The 22,560-nt window shown below is 33.4% G+C and overlaps 2 protein-coding genes across 11 annotated transcripts; one reads left to right on the plus strand and one right to left on the minus strand.

The window, feature by feature from the left end:
- Positions 1 to 4,335: 4,335 nt before the first annotated feature.
- LOC146945837 (uncharacterized) lies at positions 4,336 to 8,150 on the plus strand. Its single transcript, XM_085744122.1, has 2 exons — positions 4,336 to 4,444; positions 7,751 to 8,150. The coding sequence occupies exons 1-2, from the start codon at positions 4,351 to 4,353 to the stop codon at positions 8,008 to 8,010; spliced, it is 354 nt and encodes a 117-aa protein (XP_085600248.1). The 5' UTR covers positions 4,336 to 4,350; the 3' UTR covers positions 8,011 to 8,150.
- A 3,123-nt stretch (positions 8,151 to 11,273) lies between these two features.
- Positions 11,274 to 22,240, minus strand: LOC146945838 (receptor-like serine/threonine-protein kinase ALE2). 10 transcript variants are annotated; one of them, XM_085744113.1, is made up of 23 exons: positions 21,681 to 22,240; positions 20,901 to 21,023; positions 20,740 to 20,820; positions 20,167 to 20,415; positions 19,938 to 20,072; positions 19,047 to 19,235; positions 18,859 to 18,960; positions 18,360 to 18,572; positions 18,222 to 18,266; positions 17,315 to 17,413; positions 17,081 to 17,203; positions 16,846 to 16,986; positions 16,349 to 16,426; positions 15,873 to 16,001; positions 15,331 to 15,534; positions 15,154 to 15,225; positions 14,967 to 15,059; positions 14,751 to 14,858; positions 14,182 to 14,553; positions 13,796 to 14,095; positions 13,310 to 13,699; positions 12,799 to 13,042; positions 11,274 to 12,312 (listed from the first exon to the last, which is right to left on the minus strand). In XM_085744113.1, exons 1-23 carry the CDS (start codon positions 21,748 to 21,750, stop codon positions 11,652 to 11,654), a joined length of 4,221 nt encoding a protein of 1,406 aa, XP_085600239.1. In that variant the 5' UTR covers positions 21,751 to 22,240; the 3' UTR covers positions 11,274 to 11,651. The 10 variants fall into 10 exon arrangements, with proteins under 10 accessions (XP_085600239.1, XP_085600238.1, XP_085600246.1 ...); XM_085744112.1 differs by having other exon boundaries at positions 14,967 to 15,068; XM_085744120.1 differs by having other exon boundaries at positions 21,677 to 22,240.
- Between the last annotated feature and the right edge of the window lie 320 nt (positions 22,241 to 22,560).

Here is a 22,560-nt window from a genome sequence, read left to right on the forward strand (position 1 = left end):
AATAACAATTGAAAAAAAATATGCGTAATTTACTCTTAACAGTGAGAGACAATGGATTCGAAAGACATGGTCATATTTCCTATAAATCTATTACCAACTTTCATAATTAATCTATTTTTTGTTTATGATTTTAAAACCAAACCATTATCCTGTGCAACTAATGCACACTTTCGTGTTTAATTCGATTAGCGTAGTTGTGCAATGGCAAGTGTACCAGTTGTTTTCATCAAGTAATAAAGTTAGTAAGTAGAGTATCAAATCCACAGGGATTGTCCTTTCGTCCGAACAATTCTCGTTACTTATTTTTGTAAGTTAACGGTATAAAAGTGAGTTGCAACTTTTATCAGTTTGCAACAGAGCAAATTTACCTGTTTTTGGTTGCAAAAAAGTAAGCAGCGGTTGAGATTCTTCGAATCCCCTCTGTATATTTATTGTTGGATAATATATAATCTAAATGTCGCGTTTATATATCTCTTGGTGACTATAGAAGTGATAAGGTCGTTGGGAGTTTCCTAAATAGGTAGAGCACCACCTGACCCATTGGGTTTTAGCCACTAGTACCTAATTAGGCCTTTTCCTCCGATGACTAACTGCACATGTTGATCGCACGACGATCCTTACGTGTGAGGTCTTGTTAATTCAAAGGTAATTGAAACATAAACTTAAATTGGCTTTCCAGTGTTTCCCAAGGCAATGAACGCCAAGGTTCCCTTAGGTCTGCCCATCTATGAATCTTAGGACACTCATAGCACACTCTCTCTAAGCTTACTTAGTAGTTCTACAAACGGACAGCCCTAATCTATGCCTACCTTACTAAGGGTTTCAAGCGAATGGTCTTACTAGGTTATAACTTTAAGTCAGACAGCTAGGTGCTTGTTTCCCTAATTACTAACCAGTTAATTTCTAGCTTCGGTAATGCACCACACGACCAAAACGGTTCTAGGCCTAGCCACTGGGTACCTACGTCTAGGGTCAATAATTCCTATGGTGTCTTTGGCTAATTAATAATTACTTACTTCCTAGACAGATAGTTAACGATAAAATGATATAAATATCAAGATATAAGCATCCAGTTAGTGAAAACAATATTAGGTCCTGTCATAGCCTAAGTACCTAATCTATGGTTACACCTCTCGCAAAAATAAAGACTATAATCTAATAAAACTCTACAGTGGACAAAAGCATAAATAAAATAAATAAACGACAAATTATATTAAATAAATATCCAACAAAAATATACAGAGGTTCATCATATAACTCTAACCTAAAAAGATTTAGTTACACATGGTAACTAAAAACAAGATACTAAAGTTAAAAACATGCCCTAGAAAATTAAGGACAAGATAAAAACTCTCCTGAAGCTCCAAAGTTGCCTTTCTCTTGAACTGCTCCAGTTCTGAACGAAAAATTCTGAATGAGGAAGGCTAGTATCTATAGTGAGAGTTTCTACCTGGGTTTGGGCTAAAGGTGCGGGCTTTAGTCATTTCGGAAGCAGGAAAAGACAGTTGCGCCCTAACTTTTTGCGTGCACGGGGCACATTGCAAATGCATGGGCCGCATAGTGCAAATATTTTGCATGCACGGGCGCATAGGAAATGCCTTAGGCGCATGGATTTGATTTTCATGCCCTAGGCGCATTATGCCTCTCTTCCGGGCCCAATCTTCGATTTTCTGTCGTTTTTTAGATATGCGTCTTCAAATAACTTGCCTAGGTACTTTGGGAACATAATTCCTCTCACTTGTAAGTCTTATGAGGCCTCTTGAATCTTCATTCTTGTCTATTGAATCTTCACAATTCTTCGGTTGTTCTTGATTTGCCGATTTGCATGATTTCTTCGTGAATTACTTCAAAAACCCCCTCAAATTGCTATGTTTTGGGAAAACTAGAATTACAGACTCAAATATAGAAAACATTACAAAAGTCCTGAAGTCATAGGCAATCGTTCTAATACTCCTCTTTTTGCTGTTATTTCCTGCTAGAAACTACTGAAAAACATGCTAAGAATAACGTAAGATGACATGTCATCAGCAGTCCCCTCCCATCCTAATACATTCTTAATAATGTCTTTGCCGAGTAGAAAATGAGACAGTCCAAGTGGAGACAAATCTTATACATTTTACTACTTCGATTTATTTTTAGTATACATGTTACAAGTCTATTAGTAACTAAGTACCCCCGCAATACATTAGATGATGGATTCCTGGGAGGAGGAGAGTCCAATGTTACAAGGAGGCATTATGCGTTTTAGTTTGGATTGACTTTTGGATATACAAATTACAGTTTTGTGAAAAATCTATTAAAATTATTATTATAAAGACACGAAAAAATCACAGGTTTGATGCAAAGTATAACATATAATATACTAAAAATTAATGATTAAAAATGAAAATAGTCAATATGTTTAGAACACGTTAAATAGTGAAAAAGTAGATTAAAATCCTTTAATTTTATATCGTAAAACTCATGTTCCTGATGAAACTCTACACCATACAAATTCTGGTATCCCTAGTATACAAAAATTATCATGTTGTTATTCTTGTGTGTGGTTCAGGGTCGCATTTAGTTCCTATTGAATGCTAAAAATTTAAATGTTTTACAACTTTTATCTTCATGACTAAAATGAACACAAATTGATCATGATATATATGTTGCAAGTAGCAACCTAATAAGTATCCATTTTAAAGTGTCAATTAAGTTTTGAAATTTTATATATTTTTATTATTCATCCATGGCTTGGAACATGCGTCGCTAGGTCCCATTTCTCGGCATAAACTTTTAGATACTTATATTTTTGTTATTATTAATAGACCTTTTGATATTACAACTCGTTCCCACCAAATTAACAATTGATCACATAGAAAGCAAAGCTCCATTTTTACTCACAGAATCAGATATGTTAAGTTGTACGGTAAAGGTAATAATTATATTTTATCTTACATATTGAATCATATAACTAGAAATAAATTGTGTCGTAAGTCACGTGTTTCATCAAATATTAACAATTTGTATAGGCGAACATTGGTACGGATTCTTCAAAGCGCACACACATCAAGACTATAATTGACAGACGTTATGCAGTAAAAGGTAGACACCTAGTTTTCAAACCTACTAATCTAGTAAGCTTGTTCTATTAATAAAACCAAGGTTATTAATTCATTTGTACTAATCCTAGAATTTAATGTTATTGTAAGGCGAGACCCTTATTGTGGGAGACCAAAACATGGAGTAAACAATTTCTTTTATTTAAAAAATGTTTGAAGGATCGTTATCTTGTAAACTTTTATGTTTTACATTTTTTTACTATATCTATGTGGTTTTAAGTCTGATATTTGGTAACCTGATCCGAGAGAAGAAATTGAAATGAACTTCAAATATGTATGTGAAGAAACACAAACAACAATTGACGTTTTACGTAAGTCTATGGAGAAGATGAAGGGTCAGTACAAACATGTATGCATTTAATTCACGTTTTCTTAGTAATTATTAGTTATTAATGACGGAGGTTTAAAAACTAAATACAATACGTTATTTTCTAATTATGTATTCTGCAACCCATAGTTTATAACCTGTAAATGTATTCAGGTAAGAAAAAATAAAGAGAAACTTATTGAAATATATATAATCATCAGTTTAAATAATCTCGTTTTCTTTTTCATTTCTTACTTAAAATATTCATATGTTTAATATTTTTATTTGCACATTAGTTTTGTGATAAGTTGTTGAATTGTATCTTTACTGTTTTCTCCTTTTCTCTATTGTATTATCAAATCAACAACTTTCCCGAATACAAAAATTGGTTTGTAACCACTCAATGCTTGTTAATACCTATGAGTTTGCAACATTTTGTTACAATGTGTATTTTTGGTCTATTTATACATTTGTTAAATTATTTTACTCTGAACTTTTCACTCTTCTTTATCAACACAACCTCCATTTTCTCCAAATATTTTCAAGGATGTATATTTTTGGTGAATTTACCTTTGGTATGAAGAATAATTTGTTATTTATTGATAATGCCTATTATAATTCTATAAATAGCAAGAAATATATTTAAGACTAAAGAAATTATCAAACATCTTAATCACTTGTAGGTTATCATTGCATTAAAAATTGTCTTACCTCATTTGATATACATGTGCCAATTTAACCATTCAATAACTCATAGGTGCTGATAAAATATTATCCTTACAATAAACCAAATGATATATATTGTTATTTTTTATTGTACAATATATATTATTTATTCATTTTCTTTTCATTCTTATTTTATATATTTTGTTCAACGATGAAAACCATATTTGACCATAATATACTCTTAGTTGACCATAATATACTCTTAGTTGATCAAAGATGAAAACCAATCAATTTATTTTAATGTTATTTCATTGTGCACTTATTTTTATCTTTGTTGTTGAAATTAAGTCATCCAATGATGGAAATGAATGTATGTAAATATAAATGGTTCACATAATTGCTTTCTTCTTTTATTATACTTGATAAATTATTTCTTGATTTACAGTTGGTGTAACAAACGAAACCAAAAATTGGGATATATGGTTGGGGATTCTGGGGAATCGAAACCATTCAAATGAAAGAATTGTGATATTGCTAATAGGGAGGTAATCACATTCAATTCAACAATATATATTATGCGGTTGTAACTTTGTATTTTGGGTGGATTTATTAGTTCATAGTTATTCATATGATGCTTAAATTTCTAGTATTGATGTTATCGGATTATATTTCATTTTAACAGTTACAATTTTGTCATGTTTCAGTTTTTTGTTTAACAACGGAAATTGAAATTTGTGAACCCTAACCATCTTAAATTGCGATCTTTAATTTGATTAATAACATTTTCTAGCTTGAGGTTTTGTATAATGTCTGAAATGGGGCGTGTTTTTTCTTGTTACGGTCTCATTTTAATTTATACTTATAAACATGTTTGCAGCTGCATGGATAAGCTACTTTGGTCTATTCAAAAAATGGGGTGTGTTATTCATAAAATGGGGTGTTTTTTTTGTTGTTACGGTGTGGTTTCTCTCAATCGGAGCTTTAATTTTTTTGTCGAGACTGTCAAATGCTTACAAACAGAGCTCTACAGTGACCTATTTCACCAACCGTATCAACACTCTTAGAGGTCGATCTCAGCCCACCGAAGCCGCCGCCGCCGCTGAACCTGGACCATTAAACCTTCTCGGTGTTCATGATGGGGCTATCACTCTAAGATATCAGTTTCCCACCGATATTGAAAAGCACACATCGATTCAAGCTATCTCGCTATCCACTCGCAACTTGGTCCTTGTTTCTATCATGCACTTTATCGTGGTTGGAAGTAAAGAGAAATTAAAAACAGTTGCTATCGGTTTCGTTATTCTAAACATGATTGCAACTACGATTATGGCCTATCTTGCTTTGTATGTAAAATGGGTCGCTGGAATAGTTGCTTTGGAATAGTTTTTAACGGTTGTAGCAATTATTTTCTGGTTCAGATTTATTATATAGTACAACCAAAACCCTCCAATCATCTCAATCACTAATTGGGTGAATGTTCTTCGTGGCCGAGGCCGAGGCCAATGCCAAGTTGAAAGGGATGTTGAGATGCTCACAAGGGGGTAGTAGAATCAATCAAAATTTAGGTTTTGGTCTTTACTTCACTAGAGTTTAGGTTCTGTCTTTATTTTATGCATCAATCAAAATCAAATGTAATATTTCTCATTCAAATGAAAGAATTGTGATATTGCTAGTATTGTTTTGTTTCACCTTTGTCTATTTTTTATTGTTGTGATTTATTTATTCTTTGGCAATTTATATGTGTCCTTATCAAATTATCACATGTTTGTGTGTGTTTAACTATAATCTATCACGTGTTTAATTGTTAAAGGGATGCACAAATACTTGTAGCTATGAGCAATGAATTTTAGCGCGAGACTTTGTCAATGGCTTTAGGTTATGTTGTTTAAGATTATGAAAATATCTAATTTAGACGTGGTCAGTCAAAAGTATAGATATTGTTGATTAAGGGTTATAGAACTTATGAACAATTAAGTGGTTGTGGATTATGTGTTTTCTTATACTTTCATGAATTTGTTGGTGAATTAAGTTTAATTTCGTGCTTCAATTATTGTGGTTATTTTGAGTATGTGAAAAGTTGTGAAAACTTCTTGTTGTATGAGAATTTGTGTTTGATTACGATAAGTTGGTGTTTTTGAGTTTTAAGCTTAATTGAATGAAATTCTTGAAGTTGATGATAAATGATGTTAAATTCATGTTCTATCTTTTTGCTATGACATTGGATATGTGAAAAATGGTGAAATCATGTTCAAAAGCTATGTTTGATTATGTTATATTTAGACTATAATTGACAGACGTTATGCAGTAAGAGATAGACACTTAGTTTTCAAACCTACTAATATGAAAGTTTGTATTGTTAATAAAATCAAGGTTATTAATTCATGTGTACTAATCATAGACTTTGGTATTATAGTAACGCGAGACCCTTATTGCGGGATACCAAAACATGGAGTAAGTAATTTCTTTTAAAAGCTCTGAAGAAATTGAAATGGACATCAAATAAGTATGTGAAGAAACACAAACGGCAGTTGAAGTTTTACGTAAGTCTATGAAAAAGATTAAGGGTCAGTACAAACATGTATGCATTTAATTCATGTTTTCTTGGTAATTATTAGTTATTAATGACAGAGGTTTAAAAATTAAATACAATGCATTATTTTCTAATTATGTATTTTGTAACCTATAGTTTATAACCTGTAAATGTATTCAGGTAAGAAAAAATAAAGAAAAACTTATTGAAATATATATAATCATCAGTTCAAATAATCTCGTTTTTCTTTTTCATTTCTTACTTAAAATATTCATATGTTTAATATTTTTATTTAAACATTAGTTTATGATTAGTTGTTCAATTGTATTTTTACTGTTTTCTCTTTTTCTCTATTGTATTATCAAATCAACAAATTTTCCGAATACGAAAACTAGTTTGTAAACACTCAATACTTGTTAATACATATGGGTTTGCAACATTGTGTTACAATGTGTATTTTTTTGTCTATTTATACATTTGTTAAATTATTTTACTTTCAACTTTTCAATCTTCTTTATCACACGCAACCTCCATTTTTCTCCAAATATTTTCAAGGATGCGTATTTACCTTTAGTGTGAAGCATAATTTGTTCTTTATTTTTTTTTTGAGAGAAATAATTTGTTCTTTATTGATAATGCCTATTTTGATTATATAAATAACAATAAATATATTTAAGAGTAAACAAATTATCAAACATCTTAATCACTTATAGGTTATCACTACGTTAAAAATCTTCTTACCTCATTTGATATATATGTGCCAATTTAACCATTCGATGGCTCAATAGATGCTGATAAAATATTATCCTTACAATGAGTGAAATGATATATAGTATTATTTTTTATTGTACAATATATATTATCTAATCATGTTCTTTTCATTCTTATTTTATTTATTTAGTTCAATGATCATTATAAATAGATGTTGGTTGTATCAATATTTGACTATAATATACTCTTTAGTTGATCAAAGATGAAAACCAATCAATTTATTTTAATGTTCTTTCATTGTGCATTTATATTTATCTTTGTTGCTGAAATTAAGTCAGGTAATGATGAGAACAAATGTATGTAAACATAAATAGTTCACTTAATTGCTTTCTTCTTTTATTGTACTTAATAAAAAAATTATTTGTTGATTTACAGTTGGTGTAACAAAAGAATTTAAACAAAAAATTAGGATAGATAATTGGGGATTCTGGAAAGGAGACAAAGAAGATGGACACAGTGGAGGTGCCCAGGGAAAAGGTGAACAAAATGGACATGGAAGAGACAACCAAAGTGAAAGAGACAACCAAAGTGGACGAAGTGGTGGAGGCTGGAGAAGTTGGGGAGATTGGGGACGTTGGCGTGGGTGGGGACCTGGTATAGGCGGCATGAATGGAGGGCGTTGGAGACACCAATGAAAACCAATCGCATGCATGTATATTGTATCCCATATGTAAAGTAAAAGCATGAATTTTATCTTACTTCTTGTCTAGTCCATAATAGAATAAACATACATCCCTAAATACTGTAGCAGCAATCTACTTTTAGTTTATTATTATTTTAATTGTTTATTATTTATTTGTTTATTTGATGTGTTTGAATTGTTGGGTATTTTGGTAATTTGAGAGTGAGGTGTATTTTATTAATTTAGAAGTGGAAGGTAATTTAGGGACGTTAGTATAAACTTTGAGTAATTAGTTCTCGTAAGCTTAGCTCAGTTGGTTAGGACAATGCATAATATATGCAAGGTCGGGGGGTTCGAACCTTGGCCACCACAAAAAAAAAAAAAAAAACCTTTGAGGAATTAAGATGATAGAATTGTATGAGTAAAAGAGAGGTTTAATGAAGTAAATGTGTAGTGCTATTTGTACGAGGGAGAATAGTGATTAAGTCCAACAACAGTTAAGTGAACAAACCCAATTCATGTGGATATATAAGAGTGATAGTCTTCACAATTTAGGGTTAGAAAGTCATTTGATAAGTTTTGGAGAAAGAGGCAAAAAGAGAGAATATAGACAAGAGAGAAGAAAAATGGACCTAAGGAGAAAGAAAGGGAAATCTTGAAGAACAAAAGGGAAAAATGTGATTAAAATTTGTAGGAGGCTAACTTATTGGATTAAGAGGTAAGAGAGAAGGTTATTTTCTTATACTTTCATGAATTTGTTTGTGAATGAAGTTTAATTTCATGCTCCAATTATTGTAGTTATTTTGAGTATGTGAAAACATGTTGTTGTTGTATGAGAATCCATGTTTGATTATGATAAGTTGATGTTTTCGAGTTTTAAGCTTGATTGAATGAAATTCACGAAGTTGATGATGAATGATGTTAAATTCATGTTCTATCTTCTTGCTATGACATTGGGTATGTGAAAAGTGGTGAAATCATGTTATGTTAAAAACTATGTTTGATTATGTGTTGTTTTGATAAATAAATGATAGGTTATCAAAGCTTCCTTAGGATTGAATTGTTTATGTGGTTTTAGAGACGAGATGGAATGAGTTGTGAAACTTGAACATGAGTTAGAATGAAATAGAGTTTTCCCAAATGAAATAATGTTGCGATGTTTGAACCAGTGTGATTCTAGATGTATGGATAACATGTATGAATGATGAGGATGTATGTGAACATGAAACTTGGCTTATGTGAATATTAAAAATAGACGAACTTAGTGAATTGATGAACTATGACATGTTGACTCGTAATTGGTTATATGGTTAAGATAACATGATTACGTTGATGTGGTAAACACGACGATGTGGTTATGGTGATGATGATGCTATAAAGAAGATGTTGGTGTGTAATTGATTGAGTCGTTTGAATGTTGTGCATTGTCGAGTCACGGTGAAATATTCATGCATTCATAGTCTTGTAATCTTGATGATGTGAATCGCGATGATGTGAGAATAATTTGGCAACATAATTCCGAATTATCCAATAATCTTGATGATGTGGGATCAATCAATAATATAACTCCAACATCCAAAAATGGTACCACATGCATATAAAGTTGTATAGAGCATTGCATGCATATGAGTCTATGTGGAAGTCATATATTTGACTATTTGAATCTATGTGAAATATGTGTACATGATTATGTGTGTCCGTGTGATAATTGTGACGATGGTGATGAATTATGAATGCTATGTATTCGACTTGGTGATAAAGTGACGATGTGAATACTTGTTATATCCTTGTGGTGATGATTTGAGAGTTGTTGTATTTATTTAATTGATTGATTGAATGAGATTACATGTGATTATAGTATTGCTAGGAAATGAATATGTGTATTTATATGATGTGTGATCCTAAATACTATGCACGAGTTCGTATCTTCTTTATGTTGAACGTATATCTTACCCTACAGTGGCTTTTTGGTCACCTAAATCCTCATGGTGTAGACGTGCAAGTTGAGGACGCTTAGTCGGCATGAGTATCCGAGGACGGCTTGTGGCCTACTCGCCTTTTTATGCTTTGATTTTGGAGTCGTGTCTAGTAGGCTCTGATTAGGATGTTCGGGGATTTTATATATGTTTCAGATTTATGTTTGAGGAACCATTGAGTTCACATTGATGATGTATATGAGATTTTGAGATTATGATTTTATGTTGTTTTGAGATGTTATTTCCGCTGCGACTGTTTATATACATGATGATCTAGACATGTTTTGGATTAATGAAGTAGCAACACCTTGAAGTTATATGAATAAATGTTGTATTTATGATTTAATATTTTAAGAGGGGTTCAAGGGTATTGCATGTTACACTTTAAGCTGTGAGCCATTTTTTTCTTCTTAATATGTTATCAATATTGCTTAATATGTTTGTCGATGATTAATTATATTATTGTTTAGTCAGCTAACTCAGGTTCGATAACAAGGAAAATTTATTGGTGGTCATGGAATTTCAATTAGGCAGTTTACTAAGTATGCAAATTTTGATTTTACAAGATCTTTTAATTGGTGAAAGATGATGAAGATTTGAGTTTTTTATTTGGGGATTTTATATTCTCGGAGTTTATGTTTAGGTTGATTGATAAGAGAAAAGTAGAAGATAATTTTTTGATGAATTATTTCTGTAATTTTTTTTATGAAGTAATGAGTTTTTGGATGACTTCTTTGGATATAATTGAAATTTTATTTTATTTAAAATATATTTTGGTCATTTTGATGTGTAACTAGACTTTTGTAGGGTGTGACTAGAAATTTTCTAGTAATTTTAATAAGATACTGTTCTATTCTGCCCAAAACTTAACACATTGCTGTTAGTTTTGAAATGGCCTTGTATTTTTTGGCCATTACTTTTGCCACCCTATCAGTTTCTCGCGCGTCCTATTCAGATTCTAAAATCCAAAATATTTCAACGCATTTTTGAAGGTTTTTATGGGGTGTTTATGCCGTTTGGATTCTATAATCCGAACTGCATAGAACACCCGAGAAACTCATAGGGTAGCAAAAGAAGCAGTCGTATATTCTAGGCCTAACTTTAAAATTCAGTTTAGGCCTTAGTAGAAGAATTTTTCACCAAGTGGATGAATATCTTCATTTTCTTTGGATGGCAGTAAACTTTCTGTTTCCATGCTACTAGGTTACGTAGTTCTTACACAATTATAAGCAAAAAATTATTTACAAAATGTGCAGCATGAGAAGTTAAAATGTATTCAATTTACATAAAGATCTAGACATTAACTAATTAACCATATTTCATTCCCTCCTCCTCTAAATACAAGTATGTGTATTGATAGTTTGAACATTACACAACTCTCTCTACTAGTTTCATTAAAGGTCTTAGCAAAGGACAATTTTTTTTCAGTTATATTCTAATATCAAAGCTAGATTAATTCACATTACTTCTTCTCTTCACAAAGTTAGTACTAATCAGATATAATTTTGCAGGTTAGCAAAAAAAAAACATGTCATACTATATTTACATCTTGCTTCTATTCTCTTATCAAACTTCAAATGCCTCTATCACAGTTGTGACTTGTGAACTCTCAGATGAACATATTGAGAGAGAGCAATATGCACAGAGAAGATTCGATGGCTGAATCGGGACTTGGTTGTTACCTTAACGAATCTCCGTGTTCACTGACACTACCGCCGGAAAGCTTTCGAATTATATGCCATAACCGTTTGCTTCTTCCGGTTCTTAGAGGACCTGAATATGAATGTCTTCTAAATGATCCAGATGCTTGCCTTTCAAATCTTGCCGATGAGCTGAATATTTCTGATGTTGACAAGCCATTTTCGATATCAACTCCAAAATCATAGTTGGAGGCTGCGAAATGGTTTTGGAAATTATCTGGTAGTTGTTCAGTAACAGTATAGAAATCAGAAGATGAACCGTCCTTGTTAGAACTTGTTGAACCGGCTTCTTTTGCTTCATCACATTCATTACACACGAGTTTCAAAGCCTGAACAACCTCGCCCATGAAAGGACGATCCGAAACCTCTGGCTGTACACACATTGAAGCAATGGCTGCAACTTTAGCTACACTATCAAAAGGCACATTACTTCCTAGAGATGGATCAATTATTACTTCGAGTCCTTCTCTGCTTGTTAGGAGTGGACGAGCCCATGCAACAAGATTCTCTTGACCAGGCGGTTGTGAAAAGTCCACTGGTTTTCTTCCTGTCAAAAGCTCAAGAAGGACAACACCATAGCTGTATACATCACTCTTCACGAGAAGATGTCCTGTCATTGCGTACTCAGGAGCCACATAACTGAATTAATTTTTCAAACATGAAAGAAATTACCATGTCAGTAAAAAGGGTAATATAATAAAATTCTAATACTACCTATAATATTACATAGGCAAATGTTAACATGTGCCTCAATGGCATATGTTAGGGAATTTAAAATAGAAATAATTCTTTTAAAAGTTGTGCATTCAACTTTTCAAAGTCAAACTTTTGTTCTTTCTATGAAAAATTTCTAATTTTGGATTCTTTAACTTGTGCCCTTAGGGCACAAGATAACAAGACCCATTATACCAAGAAAATCAACAAAATTTATTATGTGTCTTTTTCCTATAATATCCGCAACTATCTATTATCTTATTCCACCTATTTATCTCATTGCAATAAAAGATAAGAGTATGATTGATAAAACAATAGTTAATCTTGCATTGAACTTTGAAAACTACAAATAAATAGAAACAAAATTCGTTTGCAAAAACGACAGATATTTCAGATAAGAAAATTGTGTACCCGAAAGTTCCCATGACACGGGTAGATATGTGTCTGTTATCCTCATCAGCTGCCGTTCGAGCCAATCCAAAGTCAGATACTTTGGGTGTAAAATCATTTTCCAATAATATATTGCTAGATTTGAAGTCCCTATGTATGACATGTGGACTTGAATCTTCATGCAGATAAGCGAGACCACGAGCAGCACCAAGTGCTATCTTTATTCGAGCACTCCAATCAAGTGGACTTTTTTCCCTGTCAACTCCTACCAGCAAACCAAATAGAAGAAAATAATTTAATTTTGATACACTTTTTACAGCATCAACAAATCACAATCAATCATATGTGTGACTTTAGAAGTAATTATTATTATAGTAAAACATTTTTAACGATCTAGCGATTATGATTGATTGACAGTGTAAAATATCTTCACATTGACAATGTATATGAATTAAATCCATAAACACTCATTATTTTGAAGAACTAAGCAATTGACACGGCACATGAGGCTGAAGCAAGAAAATTTAAGTACCATGTAAATGGGATTCCACACTGCCATTTGGAATGAGTTCATAAACTAGACATCGGAAGCTGAGTTCTGTACATATACCGATCAACTTCACCAAATTTCTATGGTGAAGACGGCTAAGCATCTCAACTTCAGATAAGAATTCACGATCACCATGATGATCCTCCCTCTTTAGAACTTTGAAGGCTACTTTTGACCCATCTTCAAGGTTACCGCTATAAACGAGACCAAAACCTCCTTCTCCAAGTATTCTAGAAGGGTGAAAATTATCAGTTGCTTTCTCTATTTCGTTCATACTAAAAGTCTTAGCAGATCCTGCGTAAGCAGCAATGCTAGATCGAAATGACGTTGAAGCTGAAGCAACTGCACCTCCATTTGATGGTCCAGCAGTACCTGTTAATCACATATTTGGTTATTAATAAAAATGCGATAAATGATAAACAAATTAAATTGTCACAACAGATTATAAGACATTACCCCTTGAGTTACCTGGTGTTTTGTTAAGAGATGGCGGATAAACCCGTGGGGTTGATGTTGGTTGAGACTCAGGAACATGATCTCTGAACTTAATTAATGCAAAAACAGCGGCAGAGCATAAAACAATTGCTAGAAGAGATGAAAGAGCAATAATGGCTATAATGCCCTTGCTAAGTCCACTTTTATGCGGCCTCTTCTGTATGTCAACCCCAAGAGGCTTTATTGTCCTACCATTGTTGCCATTATTTGTATACGGGCCACCATCTATCATGTTAACGCTTGAAGGTGGTAATGGAGGAGATGGAGGTAAGCCTGCATATTTAGAGGACCCTATAAACTTTTTATCCGAAAAAGTCATGAAGAGAACACAAGGAAATTGAGAATTTACATAAATATACCTGGATAGCTTATATATAGCACTTCATAATCACCGAAGTAAGAAGATTTTATAACAACTTTTTTGTGCCAAAATCTATCCGAAGTTAAAAAGGCGGTAGTGTTGTCAAATGTTTCCCCAAGTGGCACCAAATCTATAAGGGCATCAGTTTTATCTGGCTGATCAGTTGCTGCATTGGCTCCCATAATACGGACTTGACTTTGTTTCATGAAAACACCGCTGGATATTTCAGAAGCAAGCTCCGAAACCAAAGGGAAGAAGGTATACAGTGGAACATTGAGGCGAAGACCAACTCTCATGGGCCAGACACACATGCAGGGCACCCCGGGTGGAGAATTTGTATAAGGCTCCGAGCAAACAAATGATAAACAATCTAAAGAATGAAAGTATGTACTTCAGTATGATGAATCATACATTCAGAAAAATCCAACTTTACATATTCAATTTGAGTTTGCGATCTCGTGTGAGAGAACTTCTTGATCTACATTCTACAGTCCTCTTATAAATATTGTACTGTTATGAAAAATTTGTATCAGATATTTCTCAAAAAGAATATTCAAGTGTGCTAACCTTCATTGGGAGGTGGGGGTGGCAATGCTTGAACTCGAGGCAATATTGGCTTCTTAGGGCTCTTAGAAAGAGACCGCTGAGGAGATATTTTAGGAGGATGAAATGGAACTTGCAACAAACACAATTAGTAGATGCAAACAGATAAGTAGATGATGACAAAAAGATAAATTTATTTTAAAGTATTTGTAATAAATTTGGAATTGTAACCTTTCTTACTTTTTGTTGAGTGGGGGAAAGTCTTGAATGATGGAGAAGGAGAAGGTGAAACCTGGCTCACTGGTGATTGAATAGGGAAGGTAAACGGAGAATCTGCAGAACCTAAACAATGAAAATCCTCAGTAATTAAACCCTTCATTTACCTATCACTATCATAGAAGAAACATCTTAAAAATTTCCAAGGCACCTCTGTTCATTGGTGCAGGAGCAGTATGTCTTCGTCTACTTGTAGGAAGAAACGAGGGAGAAATTGGTTTATCTATATAAAATAACCAAACAAAAATTAATATGTATACAATCAACTGCAGTGAAAAAAAAAACTTAAATTGTGACAGGATTTAATTGGATGAGCTAAGAGCCAAACCTTGGTGTTTGGAAGTTGGAGGAGCAACGAAATATGATGATGCAGGAGCTGGACTGGTTATCGTGTTCCGTGTATGCTGATGCTTATGAAATGTGGTAGAAGGTGAAGATGCAGGAGAGTGATCTTCTTTGTTGAAAGGAGGTTTAGGAGGTGAAATCAATGGCTCAGGAGCATGATGAAATGGCCTTGCTTTATTTGCAGGAGCTACAGCAGATATAACATAAATAAATCACACAGACTCATTTGGACAGTCAATTATTGAACATGATAAAAAAATAGTTCTGCATATGGTAATTTTGAACACGTTAACAGTAAATTTCGGAAAGAATTCAAGCATGATGTCTATTTGGTAGCTCAACTGGTTTGAGTTAAGGGAAAAGGAGTAAATATAAATCTAACAAACTAACTAAAAAAATTATGTCTATTTAGTACGCTTTTACAAGAGTTGGTTTCGACATGATATTAGTCCATGATTATGTGCTCGTGACTATGTTAAGAATGTGCATCTCATCAAAAGTAGTTTAAAGTTACCATATATATACCTTGAGCAGGGGAATGAACTATAGCTGGTGGTGACTTGGGTGTTCTGTACAATGGCGCAGAAACAGGTTCTCCACCGTTTTTCCCATTGAAGCTTCTGGATGGTGTTAATGGGGGAGAGATGACAGGTGCTGCACCACGTAATTAGGAATTAAGGAATGATTTCACAAAAGCATTACCACATGATTAGGAATTAAGGATTTCACAATAGGTCAATAGCATTGTTTCTTCAGTTTTTGCCTTCCAAATTTCTGAATGTTTATTGTCTTTCTGGATTATCAACAGCAATAGTAATTCAAAGTTTCAATTCAAACCAGTAAGAAAGTATCCAATCATGCATAAGATTGTGTTTTAAACTTCCATCATTTGCAGTGTAGAGAGACAATAAATGTGGAAATGAAGAAATTAAATGATGTAACAGAAAGTAACTGTTAATAAAAAGCAATACAAGAACAAAATCAATTCTCAAAATATGCACCTGGTACTTCATTTGGAGGTGCTGCTGGTATGACTGGGTGGATCAATGGTGGATCTACCGGAAATGTACTTATTGGTGCTGCAAGAGTACAATAAAAGATATAACAATGAGACAAATACACATAAAAAGTCTGATAAAATTGGATATTGTATCCTTCTCCTTTCTTTCATTAAACTAAGTGGTTCATGAGTTTCAGTGAAGGTTGAATCGGCCGGACCCGAGTTCGAACCTTGATTGGAACAATCATTGGCCATGTTTTACTTACTTCCCTACCGAACTCCAGATTACCAAGGCTTTTTTCCCCGAGGAACTCGAGGGTTAAGGTCATAAATAAGTAATAAGATTAACTAGGTGAAATGGATGGAGTTATTTTTGGTGAAATAAGGTGGCCTAATGGTTGGTTATATTCCTTTTTCAATGATTGGCATGAAATAACTTGCGTGCTTTAATGAAAAGTAGGAATTTTAGAGATGACTTGACAATATTACACAACATACGTGGTATTACTGGTTCTGGAGTGTGAGTGTGTCCCTTATGCACAGTTGTATTATGAACATTAGGTGGAAAACTTCCATTTTGAGAGGGTTGACTGACTGGCGAAATTTTTGGAAAATTAGTCGGAGGATCTGCAACCGGTGCTGTTCAAAATGACGTAAAATGCATGTTTAGCGTCGATATCAACAAGAAATTAGGACCTAAAGGAAAAAATTTATAACCATGAATTAGAATTACCTTGTGAAACTGGTTCCAATGTGTGACTGATACTGGAATTCCTTCTATGGACAGTTGGAGGCAAACTTCTAGGTTCAGTTGACTGATTCACCGGCAAATGTTTCGGTATATTGAACACAGGAGCTGTGTTTAACATGCATTAAAATATAGTAATTTTTTTTGTCAATAACAACTGGAAGTTGGAGAAGAGAAAAGGAAATTTCAGAAGACAAGCATTAAAATTTTGTCACATGCCTGGTGAAATTGGCTGCGGAGGAGGCAAACTTCCATTATTAGTTGAATGGCTAATTGGTGAAACTTTAGGCTCATTGGTAGAAGGTGTTGCAACTGGGGCTGTTCCAATATTTCAAGAGAAGAGCATATTTTTCGGTTAATAACAACGGGAAGGTGGAGATGATGAAATGGAAAACAATTCTGTATATAATATAAATGAGTAAACAGACAAACCGTCATTTTAATCCCTAAATGTGCAAGAGGCTATCGCCATAATCTCTGAATGTTTCTGAATTACAATAACATACATAAGTGGACCAAATTGACTACATGTGTTTGGCAAGGCCAAAACTCTAGCTAATAGTAGATAGCTTTAGCACATAAGCTCGTATGATCAAAGTAGATATTTTTGGTAAGTTTTTTCTCTCGCAAACTTAAAGCGTGTTTTCAAAAGTTTATTGTGTGTTTTGCAATGCCACTTCAAGTAGCGTTTGATCTTATAGTGTATCGTATTTTCTCTCACTTTTATCATCAATATCTTAATTGAAAACATTTAAATATGAATTTAAAATATCTTTTTTCCATTTTTTATTTCTGAGATAGATGAACAACTGATTTTACTAAACACCTCAAATTCGATCAGCTAGCTAATCCGCTATTATCGACTATCAGCTAGTTTATCCACTATCAACTAGCTAGCTTATCTGCCATCCGTTACTTTTGAGTGAACCAGGCTAATATAAGACACATTCAAGGACCAAACTAACTAACAATAAAAGAAACGTTTGAGGACCAAACTGACTAACGAATGATGTATTTTAGTATCTTTTGTAATTTTGATACATTCAGAGACTATTGTGACATCACCACATTTAAGAACCAAACTCTTTCCTCAATTATCATTACATGACAAACTTTAATCACATACCTGGTGAAGTTTTAGGCAAATTTCCAGGAGGCGTTGCAACAGGAGCTGTTCAAGAAGCAATAGAAGACAAGAATCTTGGTCAATATCAATATGAACTATGAAGGTTCCCTCAATAAAAGAAACTGTCCAATCATGTACCTGGAGCTTTCCTTTGAGGTGGAATTGGTCGCATAGGTGGTGGAAAAATCCTTTCAGCAGTTGATGGGGCTGGAACAGCCTTATCCGGTGGCGATAACGGTTTGGTGCTTTGACTAGGACTAGGTGATATGGATGATTCACTTCCTTTAGTCTTCTGAGGAGGTGGAGCTGATGTAGGAGGTTGTAATGCAACTGGAGGATGCAAGAAAGATCCTGGATGATGAAAAGCCAATTTTTTGTGTCAGATGATACCGTCGTAAATAATTTTAATCGTTCATTAAAGAGGTCTGTTAGATATACAATAGTTTATATTTAAGCATATTAGCGTCTGGACTCGATTTACAACTTTAAAATAATATTCAGAAAATCATTTCACAATTCTACAGATCCCAATGTGGCCTAATGGACTAAGCTAGTTGAATTACCGTTTGGATGCAAGTTGAGACAGTGTCTCACATTTAAGGACCAAAATGACTCGTCACTCATTTTAATCACATACCTGGTGAAACTGGCTCTAGGTTGTGACTCTTGCTTCCATGATGAATTGGTTGGCTTATAGGTGAAGTTTTAGGCAAATTTGCAGGAGGTATTGCAACAGGAGCTGTTCAAGAAGCATTACAAGAGAAAAATCTCGGTCATTATCAATATGAACGTTCTACCAATTAAACAAACTTTTCAGTAATGTACCTTGAGCAATTGGTGTGGATATAGGAGGCCTAACAACAGGTGCTTTCCTTTGAGGTGGAATTGGCTGCATGAGTGGAGGAAAGTTTCTTTCAGCAGTTGATGGTGCTGGAACGGCTTTATATGGTGGCGGTAATGATTTGACGCTTGGACTAGGAGGTGGTGATGCAAGTGAAGGCTGCAAGAAAGACCCTGGACGATGAAAATCCAAATTTCCATAAGATGATCCTATCGTGGCCTAATAGATGTTATGATTCATGTTTGGGAGATCCGAAAGTGATTCTGAAGACTTAAAATTGATTTTAATATGCTTGGAAGTTCTCAATTAAAATTGATTTTACCTATAAATGTTTTGTTCAATTCACTGTTACGTGAACTTATCTAAACAAGACCATTTTACCTTAAAATCACATTTAACTAAAATCAATTCTACAAAACTAATTCAATCAAAATCAATTTTAGCCACTATAGAACCAAACACATAGTCCCTGAATGATGACATGGAAAACAATTCTGCAAGAACTGTAATTAAGTAAACAGTCATTTTAATTCCTAAAATGTGTGAGGCACTTTCCTTAGTCCCAGAATTTATTGAAATTTCGACGCCGTATCGGAACGTATCGATAGATATCTGACAGGATACGAGACAAAAAAATGATATATTGGTGCTTCATAGGCCATTTGTTAGTAATTATATGGGCCAAGTTGGCTAATAGAAGACACATTCAAGAACCAAACTAGGTAATAATGAAAGGAACATTTGACGAACAAACTAATTAACGAAAGACGCGTTTATGTATGTTTTTGTAATTTTGATACATTGAACAACTATTGTGACAAGGCCTCGAACATGTAAGGACCATAAGTTCTCTTTACTTATTTTTAATCCCATACCTGGTGAAATTGGCTCTGGGTTGTGACTCTTACTTTCATTCCTGTTATCAACGTTCGGAGGCAAACTTCCACGCTTAATCGGTTGACTGACAGGTGAAGTTTTAGGCAAATTTCCAGTAGGTGTTGCAACAGGAGCTGCTCAAGAAGCAATAAAAGAGAGGAATCTTGGTCAGTAATCAATATGAAAGTTCCCTCAATAAAAGAATCTTTTCACTTTTCAGTATTGTACCTGGAGCAGTTGGTGTCGATATAGGAGGACTAACAGTTGGTGTCTTAATTAGAGGTGGAATTGGTTGCATGGATGGTGGCAAATTTCTTTCAGCAGTTGATGGTGCCAGAACAGAATTATTTGGCGGTGATATCAATTTGGTGCTTGGACTAGGACTAGGTGATATGGATGATTCAATTCCTTTAATCTTTTGAGGAGGTGGAGCTGATATAGAAGGTGGCAATGCAACTGGAGGTTGCAATAAAGTCCCTGGATGATGAAAATTCAATTATTTTGTTAGACTATCCCAATGCGGACCTGATTAGATTATTTGAAATTATCTACTGTCATAAGCACTTGTGAGACTGTTCGGAAGAGCTTTTGGAAATATCTTATGACATGCGCACAAACTGTTTTTAGCTTATTTCCATAAGCTCTCTAGGATAGCTTATGAAAACACTTAATAGCTTATACGAAAACAATTTGACTCTATTTTACCTTTTGTCATAGAAATAGCTTTAAATAAGCTCTTATATGCTATAAGCGGTTAATTAAGTTATCTTATCCAAACAGGGCCTAAGGAAGTTAAATTACCATTTGGATGTAAAAGATTAGGTGCTTCACTAGAGGAAGGATCCGTAGGCAATGTTGCTGGAGACGGCGATATAACAGATCCTGGAAGAACAACGAACAGAAGTGAATATTCGAAGTTCGAAAGTGCATAATTCAATATCACTGATTGATATTAGGTTTACCATCTAGATCTGAAGGGCTTGATGCAGTGCTTCTCCATGACTGTCCATTATGGATAGGACCAGGTGCTTCTCCTTCAGGATGAACACCAGGAAGAAATGCTGGAGATGGGGATATAATAGACCCTTAAAGAAAAAATTATCAATCAGAAATCCAAATATCAATGGGATAAAATGCAAAATTTATTGAAAATTTTATATCTACAAGATCAAACTTATGAAATCAAATGACATGGACTGATCAATCTGACTAACTTATGGGATCATATCAACATTATATTACGCAAAATTGAACAATTCCGAATCTTGGTATATTCTAGTATATCTAAATAAAGGATCTATATAGTCCAATTGAGAGCAAAATTGGAAAGAATTTATAGATTTTCTACAAATACAAATTCAAATATTATAGACTACTAGATTCTTAAGGTACAACACTAGCCTACTTTAATATTGATTCAATGAGGGGTAAGAAATCAAACCACATGCATAAAGAATCCTAACTAAAAAAGCCTCTTTGGTCTTCTAAAAATTATGAGAATTACAATCTTCTTATACCAGTAAAAACCTATAAGCACTAATTTCTAATTTTCTATACATAGCATAGAATAATTCTTCATACAAAGCAATTCTTATATATTAACAAATCAGCATTTATCAGCTAAATATGTTATAATTAAGCAGTTGATCTTGATCTTATTAGTGTAAAATTTAAACCAATAAATTAATTGCAAATTAAGCAATCATGTTTAAAAGAGTTGTGAAGGTTAATTAAGTACCTACCTTCAGATCCTTGAGCTTCAACAACAAAACCAAAAACACAAATCAGAATCAATGGCAAAACCACCCTCATCTTCAAATCAATCTCAAAAGACTAACAAAGTAATAAATAGGTGAATATATTAAAAATTTAGAACTAGTTGATAACTTGAAGCAAAAACAAGTTAAATTGAAGAACTTCCACATATAGTAGTAACACCAAAACTATATGAAAGAAGATTATAGAACAAGCAAGAAGATATTTTAGTGGTATGAGAAATTAGAAGTGTATGTTGAGAATATGAGTTCAAGAATTGGTAGAAACAAAGGTTTGTGACTTCCATAGGAGAGGTAAGAAAATTTAACTGTTTAGTTTTGAACACTAGAGTTGGTAGTTAGATCAAGGTTAAAATTGTTGTAGTGGAATGAAAATTATGAAGGTTGTGTGTTACACAATTCAGTAACACTTGAAGGAAACTCTAGAATGGAGAAAGTGAATTAACAGACCTCTTCTCTTTCTCAGAGAGAGAGAGAGGGAGAGAGGCAGTTGGAGTGGGACAGAGAGCCTTTAGGAACAGAACAGTGTATTTTCTATTGAGATTATATATTATATAATATATATATATATATATATATATATATATATATATATATATATATATATATATATATATATATATATATGGGATTTGCTACAATAGACCCACCCTTTTTTATGAAGGTCTATTTTAGCAAGCAGCACCTTTTCCTTTGTACAAAAATACCCCTTTATTTGTTTCTTGGAAAAGGCAAAACTGAAGGACAAAGTTGTAATTTATTATTAAATCTTATTTTTTATTTTAAACTAGTTACAAACCCGTGCTTCGCACGGGGTGAATTGCCTTTTTTCGAAAAAATTTGTTAT

This window comes from Medicago sativa, chromosome 2, assembly GCF_051527215.1.
Source record: "Medicago sativa cultivar Bolivia chromosome 2, Bolivia_mono, whole genome shotgun sequence".
NCBI lineage: Eukaryota > Viridiplantae > Streptophyta > Magnoliopsida > Fabales > Fabaceae > Medicago > Medicago sativa.

Bases quoted from the DNA above. Each gene is read 5' to 3' on its own strand.
- LOC146945837 (XM_085744122.1), top strand. From the start codon at position 4,351: ATGAAAACCAATCAATTTATTTTAATGTTATTTCATTGTGCACTTATT. The intron at 4,445-7,750 runs GTATGTAAATAT...GTTGATTTACAG, and splicing joins ATCCAATGATGGAAATGAAT to TTGGTGTAACAAAAGAATTT.
- LOC146945838 (XM_085744112.1), bottom strand. From the start codon at position 21,750: ATGAGGGTGGTTTTGCCATTGATTCTGATTTGTGTTTTTGGTTTTGTT. The intron at 20,416-20,739 runs GTAATTTAACTT...TTCATCATCCAG, and splicing joins TAATCTTTTACATCCAAATG to GGACTTTATTGCAACCTCCA. The intron at 14,554-14,750 runs GTTAGCACACTT...TTCATTCTTTAG, and splicing joins ACCCCCACCTCCCAATGAAG to ATTGTTTATCATTTGTTTGC.